The sequence below is a fragment of the Boleophthalmus pectinirostris genome, unplaced genomic scaffold (assembly GCF_026225935.1).
Source record: "Boleophthalmus pectinirostris isolate CB_2022bp ecotype Guang Dong unplaced genomic scaffold, ASM2622593v1 HiC_scaffold_1, whole genome shotgun sequence".
Classification (NCBI taxonomy): domain Eukaryota; kingdom Metazoa; phylum Chordata; class Actinopteri; order Gobiiformes; family Gobiidae; genus Boleophthalmus; species Boleophthalmus pectinirostris.
The window spans coordinates 207289-225106 of NW_026570970.1; the positions used below are offsets into that span (position 1 = coordinate 207289).

General features: G+C 48.9%; 1 protein-coding gene across 1 annotated transcript in view; it reads left to right on the forward strand.

The window, feature by feature from the left end:
- LOC110165165 (titin-like) overlaps positions 1-17818 on the forward strand; it is a 243161-nt gene that overhangs the window by 39868 nt on the left and 185475 nt on the right. Inside the window, 11 exon segments of the mRNA XM_055150484.1 lie at positions 698-976; positions 1373-1930; positions 2439-2720; positions 2898-3176; positions 4180-4461; positions 5202-5480; positions 5704-5991; positions 6222-6515; positions 7108-7386; positions 7684-7962; positions 8598-8876. Of these exon segments, the coding sequence (XP_055006459.1) occupies positions 698-976; positions 1373-1930; positions 2439-2720; positions 2898-3176; positions 4180-4461; positions 5202-5480; positions 5704-5991; positions 6222-6515; positions 7108-7386; positions 7684-7962; positions 8598-8876 (3378 nt within the window).

Genomic DNA, 17818 nt, shown 5'->3' on the forward strand with positions numbered 1-17818 from the left:
GCCTCATGGTCTAACCTCAGTCTGTGGAACCTCAGACCCAGACCTTGAAGGACCACAAATCAGTGTCGGTCCCGGGTCAGTCCCCGGTCGGTCCAGAGTCGGTTCTCTGAGGTTCCACAGATGTTCCTTCACATTCCACTCTGGTGTTTGTTCTTTTCACCTCATCCATTCCACAGGATCCACCAGAAACTGCTCCATGATTTCACTTTTACCCATGTTCACCTGAGCCTAACCCTGACCTTTAACCCTGACCCTTAACAGTGACCCTGACCTTTAACCCTGACCCATAACCCTGACCCTGACCTTCTGCTTAACCGTCTCACTCTCATTTTCAGCTTCAGATCTGAAACACCTTCTGTCCACAGCTCATCTCCATCAGCACCACTCAAGAACTTATGTGGAATTATAGACCTGGTTTAGTCCTGGTTTCTTTCTGGATTTAGACCTGGTTTCCTTCTGGGTTTAGACCTGGTTTAGTCCTGGTTTAGACCTGGTTTTATACCTGGTTTCCTTCTGGATTTAGACCTGGTTTAGTCCTGGTTTAATCCTGGTTTAGTCTTGGTTTAGTCCTGATATAATTCCACATTTCTTGAGCTGTGAACATTCCTTTCTTCATCCTTTCTTCTTTTTCTTCTTCTCTTTCTTTCTTTTTCTCTGTTTACTCAAACTCACTTCCTTCCATCTTCCACGTTTCCAGTGAAGCCCGTTTTCCGTCACCGCATTTCTCCGGTGGAAATAAACCTTGGAAACTTGGCGAAGTTTGAGTGTGAGACGGAGGACGCTCCGAACGTGACCTTCAAATGGTTCAAAGACGGGAAGCAGCTGAAGGAGGGCGAGAGAGTCCGGATCATCAGCCGTGTGAGCTCCTCCTCGCTTGAGCTGCTCAGCGCCGCCAGAGACGACGCCGGCGAGTACGTGTGCCGCGCGTCCAATCAGCACGGCTCTGACGAATGTTCCGCCCCCCTGCACGTCACAGGTAGGACACGCCCACCCACCTGTCGCACCTGAGAAACACTCTCAGATAAACTTTGTTCCTACATTTTGATTCAAATATGAAACGATCTTTGGTGTCGTTCTCTTTTCTTTTTGTTTTGTTTTGGTGTTTCAAATGGTGCAGTCGTGTTTAAAGTGAAGAAAAAACAGCTGGTTTCTTCTGGTTTTGGTGTTTTTGGTGATTTAATGAATCATCATAGTTGGATTTTTGGTTTTAATGTGACTTTATGACACGGCAGACGCTGGTTTATATGATTCTGGAGAAAGTTCTGGTGCTGGTTTGCTCCTCTCCTCTCTCCTCCTCTCTCCTCTGCTGTTATTTCTCCTCTGCTGTTATTTCTCCTCTGTTTCTGACCCTCTGCTGTTTCTGACCCTGTAGAGAAGTGTGCTCCGGTCTTTGTGTCTAAGCCCGACAGTCCCCAGAGTGAGTTTGTGGGCCGACAGGTGCAGTTCACCTGTGAGATCAGAGGCTCCGCCCCTCTGTCTGTGCTGTGGTTTAAAGACGGCGAGCCCGCTCAGGCCCGCAGCTCGTTTGAGGCGGGTAAAGCGTCTCTGGCGCTGCCCCGTGTGGAGGCGGGCGATGGGGGCGTGTACGTGTGCAGAGCCTCTAACCCTCTGGGGCAGGCAGAGTGCGAGGTGGAGCTGAGCGCCGTGGATAAGCCGCGGTTTGTGTCGCCGTTGCCGGCAACGACAGCAGCAATGGTGGGCGCGGCGCTGCTCCTGGAGTGCACGGTGGATGAGGACCGAGGCGTGAGCGTGACCTGGACTAGAGACGGGCGAAAAGTGCACCAGTCTCCGGACTGTAAACTCTCCTTTGAACAGAAAAAGGTCACGCTCCATATTCTGAAAAGCACGTTGAAAGACTGCGGCGAATACATGTGCACCGCCTCCAACCAGGCGGGCAGCGCCACCTGCCGCGCCAGCGTCAAAGTACAAGGTAAGAGTGTGAGCTTCAGTGTGAGGCCCCGAGCTGCGACGGTGCCCACGCTGCCCGTGCTGCTGGTGAACGGGCTCTGCCCGCTGCTCTGTTTAAACTGTGTTCTCCTGCAGCTGCAGTCACAGCGTCTGCGCAGGCGAGAGCAGCGACTGCGCAGACGCTCTCACATGTTTCTCTTTTTTAATGTGTCAATCTTTTTGTGTGAATCTTTTTTATCATGTTCCTGTTTCATGTTTAAATTCAAATCAACTTTTCTGTAGTAACTTCTCTTCCCCCCTGTGTATTTAGTACATGCACTTAAACTTTTATATTTTATACTTTTATTCTTTATACTTGTACCATACTTGGGCCATGTACTATACTTATACTTTTATACTTGTACTGCTGCGTTTGAGTTCAGGGCCGGGGGTTTTGGGGTTTGTAGTTCCTCCTGTAGTTTGTAGTTTTTATTTCGGTGAGTAATTCCCAGTGTGGCTTCGGTGTCTCTCGCTCCTCTCCGATCACGTAGAACCGCCGGTGTTTGTGAAACGCCTGGAGAGCGCCACCGTGTGGAAGCAGGGCGCCACTGCCCGCCTGCAGTGCTCCGTGAAAGGCTCCCCCGAACTGAAGGTTCTGTGGTTCTGTAACGATTCAGAGCTCAGACCTGGAAACAGAATCTCCACGAGCTTTAAAGAGGGCGTGGCCACTCTGGAGCTCCAGCAGGTGGCGCTGTCAGACAGCGGCACGTACAGCTGCGAGGTTCAGAACGACAGCGGCTCTGAGCTGTGCAGCACCAAAGTCACCGTCAAAGGTACGAACGCTTTAACGCTTCAATCTGAGACAGAAAATCTATCAGAAAATCAGTTTTTGTCCCTAATTTGTGTGGTGGAGTTTCGTCCTGGTTTTGTCTTGGTTTAGTCTCGGTCCAATCCTGGTTTAGTCCTGGTTTAGTCCTGGTTTAGTCCTAACAGTCCCTGGTGTCGCTCAGAGCCCCCCGTCTTCTCGCGGCCCCTTCGGAGCGTGGAGGCCGTGCGTGGCGCCGTGGCCCAGCTGGACTGCGCCGTCTCTGGGTCGGCTCCGTTCGAAGTGTCCTGGAGGAGGAACAAAAAGCGCCTGGAGTCAGGGCCAAAGTTCCGGATCGTGACTCTGGGGGCGCACTCATGCCTGGAGATCCGCAGCTTCGAGAGCGCGGACGTGGGCGACTACGAGTGTGTGGTGTCCAACGAGGTGGGCACGGTGGCGAGCACGGGCAGCGCCAGGCAGAAAGGTCAGTGGGAGACAGATGGGCAAAAGAGACGACCGTGTGCAGAGAGAAAACTAACGCCGCGCTCCATGAGTCCTCGGAACTCAGAACGTTTCCTCCGTAGACAATATAAAGAAGTGGACATGCTCTAGGTAGGATCCTTATGTTCTAGGTAGGATCCTTATGTTCTTGGTAGGATCCTTATGTTCTAGGTAGGATCCTTATGTTCTAGGTAGGATCCTTATGTTCTAGGTAGGATCCTTATGTTCTAGGTAGGATCCTTATGTTCTTGGTATTATCCTTATGTTCTAGGTAGGATCCTTATGTTCTAGGTAGGATCCTTATGTTCTAGGTAGGATCCTTATGTTCTAGGTAGGATCCTTATGTTCTAGGTAGGATCCTTATGTTCTAGGTAGGATCCTTATGTTCTTGGTATTATCCTTATGTTCTAGGTAGGATCCTTATGTTCTAGGTAGGATCCTTATGACCTCGGTAGGATCCATCACAAAGAGAAAATGTATCCATCTTTAGTCCCTGTGGTCCAGATCTCAGTCCTGGTCTTAGTCCTGACAGTTCCTGATCTAAAATCTAGACCAGACCTAGGTCTAGACCAAAATCCAGACCTTTGTCTCTAACTTGTTGGTGTGGTGCAGTTTAGTCCTCTCATTCCTGATTTCGGGTTAAACAGAAACTTTGATCCAGTGTTACTTAATTAACATTTCCAAAAGTTTTAACCTCCGAGGACGACTGGAGCGTACGGCGAGGCGGTTGTCACGGTAACCTGTAACCAGAATGACGTGCGGTGAGGGTGGAATTCAGACAAACTCCTTAGAATTTTCCCTTTAAGACTTTGATAATCAAGGTTTTATATATTTGTACTTTATCTAATGCTCATGTTCTACCAAAGTCACGTTCTACCAAAGTCACCTTCCACCCTCCATTGAACCTGCACCGGTCCGTCTTTTGCCCGTCCGAAGAGTTTTAAGTTCCACCCAAATGTGTCCTAACCCTGTGCCGCCGCCCGTAGAACCTCCCATGTTCTCGAAGCGTTTGGAGAGCGCGACCGTGGTGATGGGGAATGCCGTTAAACTGCAGGGCACCGTCAAAGGCTCCGCCCCCTTCTCTGTAAAATGGCTGAAAGACTCTGAGCTGCTCAGAGACGACGACTCGAGCGTTACCATGACGTTTGACAACAACACGGTCGCCATTTCATTCTCCTGCGCCGAGTTGAAACACGGAGGGAAGTACAGCTGCGAGGTGGAGAACGAGGCCGGGCAGGCCAAGTGTGAGGCGCACCTGACGGTCCAAGGTACAGCCCTGACCTGAGGGGAGGGGCTAAGGGGCCAAGGGGGAGGGGCAAAGGAGCTGAGGGCGCTCTGGTCTGGAGGGCGGGGTTACTCATCATCAGAAGAACATATTTTACATGTTTAATCGAACTCGATTCACAGGACGCTTCTGGAAAGTGGGACTGTTATGGAAGCCCGTTTCTTCTAGTAAATAAAAAATAAAAGCCTCACAGAAAGTTTTTAACAAAAAAAAAAAAGTTTTAAGCTTTTAAACTATAACTTTGATGAGTTGGTTTCTGTGAGGTTTTTATTTTTTTTAATTTACTGGGGAAAATGGGCTTCCGTAAACTGTTGCTGTAGTAGAAATTTAAAATTCTAATCCAAATGGCGTCCGGCTCTTTGCTCTGTTCGCTCGCACACGAGCGAGTCAAGGCCAAACCTGAGGCCCGTTTGAAAACAAAAGTACGATTCACTTTAAGTATTCGGGCGCAGACGGACTGGCCTCATTCTCCTGACGTTCCTGCAGAACTTTTCCTCAATCTAGTTTCTTCTGAAAATCTCAGAGCCCCAGACGGTCCACAGCAGCTCCCTGGAGGGCCACGTTTGGCCCACGGGCCCCACTTTGGGACCTGCTCTGTGGACCCCTGCACCGACCAGAGCCCCTCAGGTCACACTCAGGTCATAGGTCAGAGTCAGGTCATAGCACAATACAATCACATCTGTAACTGTATTTAACATTGGCTCTCTGGACGCCCTCGCGCAGAGCCGGCGCGTGTCCTGGACAAAGCCGCCTCCATCAGCGTTACCACGGGCGACACGTGCACGCTGCAGTGCACGGTGAGCGGCAGCCCCGAGCTCCTCACCAAATGGTTCAGAAACGGCAAAGAGCTGAGCCAGAGCCGTAAATATAAATGGAGTGTGAGAGGAAACACGGCTGTGCTCAAAATCACAAACACCGAAACCAGCGACAGCGGAGAGTACGTCCTGAAGGTCCAGAACCGGGTCGGACAGGACCAGAGCGTCTGCACCGTCACCGTCAGCGGTCAGTGACACCCGCATGGTTTAGTCTGGATTTAGACCTGATTCAGTCCTGATTTAGTCCTGGCACAGTTCTCTTTTAGTCCTGTTTTAGCCCTTTTTTAGACCTGGTCTAGTTCCTGTTGTAATCCTGTTTTAGTCCTGCTTTAGTCCTGTTTTAGTCCTGCTGTAGTCATGGTTTAGTCCTGGTTTAGTCCCTGTTTGCTCACGGCTCTCTCCTCCCTCAGACAGAGCAGTTCCTCCCTCTTTCCCCAAAGCGCTGCAGCGCGTGGCTCAGGCCGTAGGGGGCGCCGCGGTGCTGGAGTGCCGTGTGGCCGGCTCGCAGCCTCTGACCGTTTCCTGGTTTAAAGACGGTCAGGAAATCTTGCCACACGAGCGTTTTTCCGCCGAGTTCCACGAAAACACGGCGTCGCTCACAATCCGAGGTCTGACCATGAGCGACAGCGGAGAGTTCTGCTGCCGGGCCCAGAACCCGGCCGGAACCAACCAGACCTCCACACAGCTCTGCGTCACAGGTCACTGCAGGCCCGGGGAGACCTGGTTTAGTCCTGGGTTAGACCTGGTTTAGTCCTGGGTTAGACCTGGTTTAGTCCTGGGTTAGATCTGGTTTAGACACCTTGACTAGACTAGTAGTTGTAGTAGTAGTAAGTAGTTGTAGTAGAGGTAGTAGTTGTAGTATTCATAGTATTTGTAGTATTTGTATTATATCACATGACCCTGACGTGTTTGTCGGCGTTTCGTGTAGAGCCTCCAGTCTTCTCACTCACGCCTGCCGCTCAGATCAGCGCCAAACCTGGCGCCGATGTCGTTCTGCGGTCGGAGTTCTCAGGCTCCGCCCCTTTGGCGGTCAGGTGGTTCAGGGAGCAGCGTGAGGTTTTCCCTGGCGCCAAAATCTCGATCCGGGGAGAGGTGCTGGGCGACGGGTCCTGGTCCTGCCTGGAGCTCCACGGCGTTCGACCCGTCGACTCCGCCTCCTACACCTGCCAGGTGTCCAACGAGGGCGGGAAAACACTGTGTAGCTCCGCCCTCAGCGTGCAAGGTGTGTGATGTCACAGTCACATGATCTGCTCCTGGGTCAGGGGTCACGTCTTAGGGGTTAGGACACGACTGGCACAGATCCGGCTCTGATTCAGATTAAACTCTTACAGCTTCAGTCTTTTCATCTTTTCAAACTCTTCAAACGTTTCTGTTGTAGATCATCGTCTCATTTGAATTAGGTCCAGTCTTTGTCTTGGTTCAGTCCATTTTTAGTCCTGGTTTAGTCCTAGTTCAGTCCTGGTTTAGTCCTGCCTTAGTCCTGGTTTAGTCCTGGTTCAGTCCTGCCTTAGTCCTGGTTCAGTCCTGCCTTAGTCCTGGTTCAGTCCTGCCTTAGTCCTGGTTCAGTCCTGGTTCAGTCCTGGTTCAGTCCTGGTTCAGTCCTGGTTTAGTCCTGCCTTAGTCCTGGTTCAGTCCTGGTTTAGTCCTGGTTTAGTCCTGGTTTAGTCCTGGTTTAGTCCTGGTTTAGTCCTGCCTTAGTCCTGGTTCAGTCCTGCCTTAGTCCTGGTTTAGTCCTGCCTTAGTCCTGGTTCAGTCCTGGTTTAGTCCTGGTTTAGTCCTGCTCTCGGTCTAACGTGGTCCTTTGTGCACTTCAGAATCTCCTCACTTCTCTCTCAAACTTGAGCCGGAGCGTTTGGTCCGTTTGGGGCAGAGCCTCAGTCTGTCCTGTAAAGTCCAGGGCTCTGTTTCCACGGTAACCTGGTCCAGAGACGGGTCCGTGTTAGTCCCGGATCATAACCGGACTGAGAGTTTTGACGGGACCTTGGCGTCTCTGAGCATAGATCACTGCTCCGAGCAGGACAGTGGAGTGTACGAGTGTGAGGCCAGCAGTGAGGCCGGGTCAGACCGGACCAGCTGCCACGTCCAAGTCCAAGGTCAGTCCTGCTCCTGGTTTAGACCTGGTTTAGTCCTGGTTTAGTCCTGGTTTAGTCCTGGTTTAGACCTGGTTTAGTCTTGTAGTTGTGTAGCAGTTGTTTTGACATAAACAGACTCTGGTTCAGTTGTGTTCATATGTCCAGCGCCCTCACCCCTCTCTGTCTCTGTAGCGCCCCCTGTCTTCATAAACTCACCCCTCTCTGTCTCTGTAGCGCCCCCTGTCTTCATAAACTCACCCCTCTCTGTCTCTGTAGCGCCCCCTGTCTTCATAAACTCACCCCTCTCTGTCTCTGTAGCGCCCCCTGTCTTCATAAAGCCGTTTGAGTCGGCAGAGTTTGTGAAAGGAGCTGAGATGGTTCTGTGTGCCGAGGTCTCAGGCTCTGAACCTTTTGAGATGAGTTTCTATGTGAACGAGAAGCTTCAGAGGAGCGACACACGCAGAACGCTCAAAGTGGAGGACGGTAAAGTGACGCTCCGCGTGAGCGAGTGTGACAGCGCCGACAGCGGTGCCTACAGAGTCCTCCTGACCAATCAGGTTGGAGAATGCAGCTGCACCAGTCATGTGACCGTCACAGGTCAGTCACCTGAGTTAGTCCTGCTTCAGACCCTCTTTAGTCCTGCTTTAGACCCTCTTTAGTCCTGCTTCAAACCCTCTTTAGACCGACCTGCTTTAGTCCTGCTTCAGACCCTCTTTAGACCTGGTTTATTCCCTCTGTAGTCCTGGTTCAGACCCTCTTTAGACCTGCTTTAGTCCTGCTTCAGACCCTCTTTAGACCTGGTTTATTCCCTCTGTAGTCCTGGTTCAGACCCTCTTTAGACCTGGTTTATTCCCTCTGTAGTCCTGGTTCAGACCCTCTTTAGACCTGCTTTAGTCCTGCTTCAGACCCTCTTTAGACCTGGTTTATTCCCTCTGTAGTCCTGGTTCAGACCCTCTTTAGACCTGGTTTATTCCCTCTGTAGTCCTGGTTCAGACCCTCTTTAGACCTGCTTTAGTCCTGCTTCAGACCCTCTTTAGACCTGGTTTATTCCCTCTGTAGTCCTGGTTCAGACCCTCTTTAGACCTGCTTTAGTCCTGCTTTAGACCCTCTTTAGACCTGCTTCAAACCTTCTTTAGACCTGCTTTAGACCCTCTGTAGTCCTGGTTCAGTTCCCCTGCAGTCCCTCTGTGGTCCTGGTCCTTGGTGTCTGACTTCCATGTGGCCTCCTCCAGACCCCCCCGTGTTCGTGGACGTGCCCGAGGACGTGAGCTCGTCCGTGGGCTCGGACGTGAGCCTCAGGGCCTTAGCGTCTGGATCTCTGCCTCTTTCTTTCATTTGGACCAAAGACGGCGTCGAGCTGCGGGAGGACGGCCACTTTAAGGCCTCCGTCGATAACAAATGTTCTGTTCTGAACATTAGAGACGCACAGCCGGCCCACACGGGGACCTACGTGTGTGAGGCACGGAACCGGGCCGGGTCCCACAGAGTCCAAGTCCTGGTCCAGGTCTCAGGTCGGTCCCTCTTCTGTCTGTGTCTGTCTCTGTCCGAGTGTGTGAGAATGTGAACACAAAACTCACACTAAACACACAACACAAAGGACCAGGAGGACTTTGGGCCTGCTTTAGTCCAGGTCCAGACCTGGTCCAGTCCTGGTCCAGTCCTGGTTTAGTTCTGGTCCTGAATGCTTGGAGTGTCTCTTGTGTCTCTGTGTTTCTGTTTAAGCGGTTTGACCTTTTAAATTCAGCATTGAAGTCCTCAAACTTTAGTCCTGGTTTAGTCCTGGTTTAGTTGAGGTTCAGACTAGTTCTGGTTATGAGTTTCAAATGTGTAAATGGTTTGTGAGTTACAAGTGGATATCAGTCCTGGTCAAGTCCTGGTTTAGTTCTGGTCCTGAATGTTTGGAGTGTCTCTTCTGTGTTTCTGTTTAAGTGTTTTTTGTGTTTTTTTAAGATAATGTTGTTAAATCTGTTTTTAGTCTGGTTTCATTCAAATCCTTAAATTTGTGGTGTGAGTCCTGGTTGAGTCCTGGTTGAGTCCTGGTTGAGTTCTTTTTCTGCTCTGCTGTTGGTTGGTGAAATAAAGATCGCTGCTGTTACTGATTTGGTAAATGTTATTTTGTTTTTGCTGTGTGGTTCATGCTGTTCTCTCTTTGCAATGTTCATTTCTTTGTTTCTAAAATGTTCTCACGGTTAAAAACACGTTTTCACGGTAAGTACCAAGGTCTCACGGTAAGTTCTGGCTCATGATTGATTTTTATTTCCGCTGAAAACTGATTCTGAAATGTTTTGAATGAACTTCTGCTGCTGATCTGGTTTAAAATCTGATCTTTATGTTTAAATCTGAATTTTCTCTCCTGGTTTGGTCATTGTGTGGTCGAGTCTTTGTCTAGTCCTGGTCTAGTTTTTGTTTAGTCCTGTTGTAGTTCTTGTCTAGTCCTGGTGTAGTCCTGGTTCAGTCCTGGTTTATTCCTTGTTTAGTCCTGGTTTAGTCCTGGTTTAGTCCTTGTTTAGTCCTGGTCTAGTCCTTGTTTAGTCCTGGTCTAGTCCTTGTTTAGTCCTGGTTTAGTCCTTGTTTAGTCCTGGTTTAGTCCTTGTTTAGTCCTTGTCTAGTCCTTGTTAGTCCTGGTCTAGTCCTTGTTTAGTCTGGTCTAGTCCTTGTTTAGTCCTGGTCTAGTCCTTGTTTAGTCTGGTTAGTCCTGGTTTAGTCCTGGTTTAGTCTTGTTTAGTCCTGGTTTAGTCCTTGTTTAGTCCTTTAGTCCTTGTTTAGTCCTGTCTAGTCCTTGTTTTAGTCCTGGTTTAGTCCTTGTTTAGTCCTGGTCTAGTCCTTGTTTAGTCCTGGTCTAGTCCTTGTTTAGTCCTGGTCTTAGTCCTTGTTTAGTCCTGGTTTAGTCCTTGTTTAGTCCTGGTTTAGTCCTTGTTTAGTCCTGGTTTAGTCCTTGTTTAGTCCTGGTCTAGTCCTGTTTAGTCTAGTCCTGGTCTAGTCCTGGTCCTGGTCTAGTCCTTGTTTAGTCCTGGTCTAGTCCTGGTCTAGTCCTTGTTTAGTCCTGGTCTAGTCCTGTTTAGTCCTTGTTTAGTCCTTGTTTAGTCCTTGTTTAGTCCTTGTTTTAGTCCTGGTTAGTCCTGGTTTAGTCCTTGTTTAGTCCTTGTTTAGTCCTGTTTAGTCCTTGTTTAGTCCTGTTTAGTCCTGGTTTAGTCCTGGTTTAGTCCTTGTTTAGTCCTGGTCTAGTCCTGGTCTAGTCCTGGTCTGGTCTCTGGCTGTTGTAAAGTTCTCATTCATTTCTAAACGTTCTGTAGTTTTCTCAGATTTAAAACGTCTGATCGGAGCATTTATATAATTTTAATATTATTACAGAATTATAATTATATATAATTATAATTATAAATATTTACAAAATATATATAAAACTTTTTATTTGTCATGACTCGGTGATTCTTCACAAACCGCGTTCGTCCTCCAGCTTCAGCTTCAGCTTCAAAACAGCCGCTGCTTCTGCCTCATTTATTAACACAATATTTTAATTTCTGTACATGTTACATTTTACTGTAGCCCCTCTTTAGTCCTGGTTTAGTCCTGGTTTAATCCTGGTTTAGTCCTGGTTTAGTCCTCTTTAGTCTTTTTCTGTCTGTGTATTTCTAAAAACTTGATTTGGTATTTTACAGTCAGATCAATAATCATAATTTAAACTCTTTTCGTGAAGATGCAATAATCCGACGTCACGTTTGTCGAGTTTTAAAAATATGAAATGATGAGATCCGTGTCGTCCTCGTCTTTGTGTCTTTTTTCTGTTGGAACTTCAACATTTTTCAGTTCAGTTTTTCTCTCGAAGCTTCACTCTTTTTTTCTGACTAACGCTCCTCCTCTCCCCACAGCTCTACGGCGCCCCCTCTCGTGCTCCCTTCACACGCTCCTAACCTCTAACCTCTGACCTTTGACCCCTCTGCAGAGCCTCCAAAGTTCGTGGTGAAAATGCCGACCTCTTCGTTCGTGAAGCAGCGTGAGGGGCACCGCTTCGAGTGCCGGGTCGTCCCTCGCGACGTCGAGATCCGCTGGTTTAAAAACGAAACGCAGATCGCGGACGGAGGGAGCTACCGTACGGCTCTCCTCGACTCCACGGCGTATCTGCAGCTCACGACGACGCGCGACGGCGACAGCGGCGTTTACACCTGCGAGGCGAGGAACCGAGCGGGCGTGGCCAAGTGTAGCTCCGTGCTCCAAGTGCAAGGTCAGACGGGGCGCAACGAAACACGCCCCGGAAACCACAGACTGTGTGTGGAAACGGACAGAGCGTAACCCCCGAGTCACCCGCTCACAGGAAGTGAGCGTGGGCCTGATTGGGCTCCACAGACTCTGGCGCCGGTGAATTTGCCACTTTAACCACCGGCGTCGATCAGACCTCAGTCCAGTTCTTCACACAGTCTGCGGTGGAATCGAGTGGAAATCGTTTGGTCGTCGTCCTGCATGACCTTTGACTCTCTGGCATGTCCGTGTGTCGTGTGGTCCTGTCGTGTGGCCCTGTCGTGTGGCCCTGTCGTGTGGCCCTGTCGTGTGGTCCCTGTCGTGTGGCCCTGTCGTGTGGTCCTGTCGTGTGGCCCTGTCGTGTGGCCCTGTCGTGTGGCCCTGTCGTGTGGCCCTGTCGTGTGGCCCTGTCGTGTGGCCCTGTCGTGTGGCCCTGTTAGAACCTTTTCAGTATCATCTTTATTCACGTTTACGTCACAAACCAGGATGATGTTTGGAAACGTGCGATGACAACTTCCTCTGTTCGACAGGGTTCCCATGGTCATGGAAGTCCTGGAGATGTCACAGAAATTGAAAATGTAATTTTCCAGTCCTGGAAAAGTCATGGAATTCTATAAATTCAATGAAAGTTTTGGAAAAGCTGTGGCATTGTAGTCTCTTTCCCGCAGCTCCAGTGTTTTGTTAAGTTCTCATGAGTCTGTTCTGATTATTTGTGAACGTCGACAGTAAATGCACTGACAGGATTTAGAATGTTCAAAAACTATAATCCCAAACCATAAAGGGAGTGGAAAGAGTTAATATTTCAGATTTAGACCTAAAAGTCTGATAAATTCTACACATGTAGGTGCTGTAAAATCATGGAAATGTTTTGAAATGTTGTCAGTGAAAAAGCGTAGGAACCCTGGTTCGTGGTCATAAGTCTGTCAAAATGTAGGAAAAATTAGAAAATGTCCCAGTTTTGTTCGTCTCCATGTCATTGTCACTTTCCGTTATGTTTGTTTAATCGACAATTCCAACCGTCCCTCAGTTTTCCTCATTTCCCGCTGACACACCTCTGAGCGCGCTGGGTACATGAGACTAGAGGAGACCAGATGATTCAAACAGCACAGATGTCTGCAGGCTTCATTTTACCGCTGAGCACTTTTATTTCAGTGGGTTTGGTCACAGTTGGTCGAGCCCAAAGTCGGAAACTACACCGGAAGTTTCATCGCAGGTTTCCAACCGTTTTCCTGGTTTGTGACGTAACGTGAAAAGAGACGATTGTATCTATAAAACAAATTGAGGTGGTGTCCAAAAATTGTACTCGAGTAAAAGTCAGAACCGTTATTCAATTAAAAAATGAGTCCTGTAAAATATGCTGCTAGAAAAGTACTTCTTTACTCAAGTAAACATGAGTTACTCCTTCCTTTGAAACAGCTCAAAACTAAAATGATGATGATATTTTTGGATCTGGCGTTGACTCTCTGTGTCTGTAGAATGCTCTCTGTCGTCTCGTGCCCGTCTGTTTCTGTGGCATGGACCCAGCATGACCCAAAGTCCCAGTCCTCGTCCGAGTCTCAAACCCAGTCCTAACCTGGTCTTGATCCCCAGAACCCCCGTCCTTCACCAAAAAGCCGGCGCCGGTGGAGGGGGTCGTCGGTAAAGAGATCAGTCTTTACTGTGAGTTCTGCGGGTCTCCTCCGTTCATCGTGAGCTGGTACAAGGACCAGCGCCCCCTGCAGGAGAGCCACAAGTACAGGATGGTGACGGAGAGCAGGTGCAGCACCCTCCACGTGATGTCGCTACAGCACAGCGACGAGGGCGCGTACGAGTGCAGAGTGTCCAATAATGTGGACAGTGACTCGTGCAGGGCCAAAGTCTCTCTGCGAGGTAAAAACGACCACAAACATCCTCCCCCAGTCTGAGTCAGGACCCGATCTGAGTCAGGACCGGGTCTGAGTCAGGACCGGGTCTGAGTCAGGACCGGGGTCTGAGTCAGGACCGGGTCTGAGTCAGGACCGGGTCTGAGTCAGGACCGGGTCTGAGTCAGGACCGGGTCTGAGTCAGGACCGGGTCTGAGTCAGGACCCGATCTGAGTCAGGACCCGATCTGAGTCAGGACCGGGTCTGAGTCAGGACCGGGTCTGAGTCAGGACCCGATCTGAGTCAGGACCGGGTCTGAGTCAGGACCGGGTCTGAGTCAGGACCGGGTCTGAGTCAGGACCCGATCTGAGTCAGGACCCGGTCTGAGTCAGGACCCGGTCTGAGTCAGGACCCGGTCTGAGTCAGGACCCGATCTGAGTCAGGACCCGGTCTGAGTCAGGACCGGGTCTGAGTCAGGACCCGATCTGAGTCAGTCACACAACAAAACACACACATATAAACCAGAACACACATATTTAATTTTTCTGACTCAGACTGGGGAACGACAGCGTCTTCGCGTTCCTCGATCTTGTGTCCCTCTGACCCCCTCTAACCTCTGACCTCTGACCTTCGGCGCTCAGAATCCGCCTCCTTCGTGAAGAAACTGACCGACCAAACCGTGCGCGTGGGCGAATCGCTCAAACTCAGCGCCACGGTGCGAGGACCTGAACCCCTGACGCTGACTTGGATCCAGGAGCCTGAGCAGGTTCTGCGCGAGGGCGGGAACCGAACCATCACCTTCGAGCGAAACGTGGCCACGCTCACGGTGCCCAAAGCGGAGGTGAGGAGCGGCGGCAAGTACACGCTCCGGCTCAAGAGCGACGGAGGCGTCGCCGAATGCAGCGCCAACGTCACTGTGCTAGGTCTGTAACCACGGAAACCAAAACACGCCGTTAAACAAGAGCCGAGGCCCGCTGGCCCCGAGGGATCGAGGGTTATTGTTTTATTATTCAGTTTGTATAATCTAGAACATTCTTTGGCAAATATGGAGTACACTTTGATCAAAATTCTTTCAGAAACACCTTCAAATTATGGTAAACAGATCTTTCAAAGCTTTTCACTTTTCTGCTCGGTTTTAGCCACAAACACATTTAAACCCTCGGTGCCACTGGGACCCTCTTGTTCAAACCCGGTCTAATCCAGTACTTACCTGACCCTAGAACCGCCCCAGATCCTGGACTTCCCTGAGTCTTTGGGCGTGAAGTCCGGAGAGAGCATTACCATCCAGGCCCGAGTGAGCGGCACTCCAGAACTCAAAACCAAATGGTTCAAGGGCGATCAGGAGCTGAAGCCTGGACCCAAGTACCAGACCAGTTTCAGTAAGAAGACTGCGGTTCTAAAGATCCGCTCTCTGGACAAACCCGACTCAGGGGAGTACCGACTGCAGGTGTCCAACGGGGTGGGCACCACCGTGAGTAAGACCAAGGTCACTGTGTCAGGTCAGTCTGCAGAGGGCGCTATCGCACCAGCGAGGTCTGCCCACGCCTGCCGCGTTCAACAAAGAGCGTTCAAACGGTCAAACGCCAAACGGCACAAACTCGTGATTTTAAATTTCAAATCTTCAGCTTTTTTAAAACAGTTTCAGTCTGATTACAGTCTCTGGGCTCCGCATCTTCAACCTCTTTAGTTAGTCCCGGTTTAGCCCAGGTTCAGTTCAGGTTTAGTCCAGTTTTAGTTCAGTATTAATCCAGTATTAGTCTTGATTTAACCCTGGTTTTGTTGGATCAGTCTCGTCTCGGTCTTGAAGGAGCGTGGACTCGGTCTTGTTCGTTCTTCTTGAAGGCACTTGGACTCGGTCTTGTCTCGGTCTTGAAGGTACTCTCGGTCTTGAAGATGCTTGGACTCTGTCTTGCTCAGTCTTATCTCGGTGTTGAAGGCGCTTGGACTGAGTCTTGTCTCGGTCTTGAAGGCGCTTGGACTCGGTCTTGTCTTGATCTTGAAGGCACTTGGCTCGGTCTTTTCTCGTTGAAGGCACTTGGCCTCGGTCTTGAAGGCACTTGGCCTCGGTCTTGAAGGCACTTGGCAAGGCTTGGACTAGGTCTTGTCTCGGTCTTGAAGTCTTGAAGGAGCTTGGACTAGGTCTTGTCTCGGTCTTGAAGGAGCTTGGACTAGGTCTTGTCTCGGTCTTGAAGGAGCTTGGACTAGGTCTTGAAGGCGCTTCTTGTCTTGAAGTCTTGACTCAGTCTTGTCTCAAGACTTGATGGCACTTGGACTGGGTCTGTCTCGGTCTTGAAGGCACTTAGGACTCGGTCTGTCTCGGTCTTGAAGGCACTTGGTCTGAGTCTTATCTCAGTCTTATAAAAACATTGATATATTTGTGTCAAAATAACTGCAAAGTACAAATCAATGTTAAAAATGACAAAGATGGTCTCGATTTGGTCTTGATGGGCTGTGGTCTCGGTCTTGTCTCAGTCTCTGCCTTTAAAAGTCTCGGTCTTGTCTCGGTCTCGACCCTCAAAGGTCTTGGTCTTGTCCTGGTCTTGTGACCCTGTGTAGTGCAGCAGATTAATTGCATATTTGAAAGAGAATTGTTCAAATTTGTATGAAAGCTTGAAATTTGGCACAGATACTCTCTAAGTGGTCTCGGATCGGTCTTGGTCTCGATGAGTGCGGTCTTAACTACAACACTAGCAGAATCTCTCAGTCGTCTGGGTAGAATCCACGTCAAAAGAGAAATTCTATTTGCCAACTGGACAAACGTTTATTTAGGTCGAAAATGTTTTGCAGCACTGAATAAGCGGCTTGGATGAGCTGATGAGCTGTGAGATTTTTTATTTTTTACGTTTGTACCAAAATTACTACGTGACACTGCCAAATCCTGGATGCATCACAGATTAAGAAAATAAAACTGGAGAACAAAGTAATAAAGACCAATGGGGGCATGTCGGTGCGGTGTAAACAGGAGTTGATTGGCAAAATGGCTTGTTGAAAATAAGCGATTAAAGATTGCTCAAACACGCTCTTCAAGTGATTTGTGCTTCGAGAGGGTAAATGAGAACCCAAACAACTATAGCATGGTTAAAAGCTGTAAAAAGCTGATTTTGCAAAATAGGTCTGCTTTAAGAACCACTGAACTTAACTCACCAGATATTTCTAACTAAAATATTCCACAGTTCACTTCCCTCTACCCTGCTCTGGTCGCAGTAGCCGGCAGCAGTTCGGTAATGGCTCCATTTGAAAGCAGGCCTGCGTTACCTGTGTTTGTGAAGCACTTAAGGCCATCAGCGGCTGCAGCATTTGCTTATCTTTGGCCTGAGTGATGTGTGTTTGTGTCTGTGGTCGTGGCCTGGGCCCTGCTAAACTCATCAATCACTTAAGCCTGGGGTTGGCCTGGTCCCCTCTGTATACACGGAGAGCAGCTCTGGATTAGCATTGGTGGAAATAGACAGAACTGCGTGCGTCACTGAGATAGACAGGCCTTCATATAAACCCTAAATATAGAGGATAGTTGGATGTCTGCCTCGTTTGTTTAGGCAAAGCAGTGGCTCGCTGTTGCGTAACTTTATCTGGGTGTATTTGACTTAAATGACTAATAAAACCACAACTGCAGGTCAGGGGTGGATGCAGTATGTGTTTCCAGGACTTCACAATATTCTACAAGCCTTATAGTTTTAACATTTTACTTGAGATAAGGTTAAAATTCTGTAAAATTTGCAGTTTAAAGGTCCTATATTACACAAAACTGACTCTTTTAAGCACTGGCGGATTAGCAGTTTGGGGGCCCTAGACAAATTTGAGCTTGGAGCCCTCACTATAATGCACCGTTTTTCTGTTTTGTTTAGTTTTTTTAATATATTTATTGACTGTTTTTCCCCAGTGTTCTTGAGACATGCACAGCTTTATTTATTTCTACTACTAGAAAACCAGAACTGAAAGTAGTTTTACTTTTTTGCTAGTACAATTACATTTTTGTTTACATCCATTGCATATGCTTATTATTATTGTTTAAACATTAACTATTCTTATTTAATGTCATAATGAGAGAAAATCAAATTGCTCTGAGGCCTCGGCCATTAGTGGCACTGAGGGCAATTGGTTGGGGGCCCCTCCAGGTTTGGGGGCCCAAGGTGGCTGCCTACTTTTGCCTAATGGAAGCACCGCCTCTGCTTCTGAGCTTTAAGATGTGTTATAATGTAGTTACCTCATCAAAAACATGCCCAGAGTTGTGTTTTGTTTCATTCGTTTGAGTAATTCTTTATTATTTGTCTACATCTCCAAAGCTCAAAATGCTCTGTTCAACTTTGTGATGTCATGCAGCTTCTAGTGAGGATGTATGGAGTTTAAAAACACAGTGGAGCACCTCCTGTATTGCCACA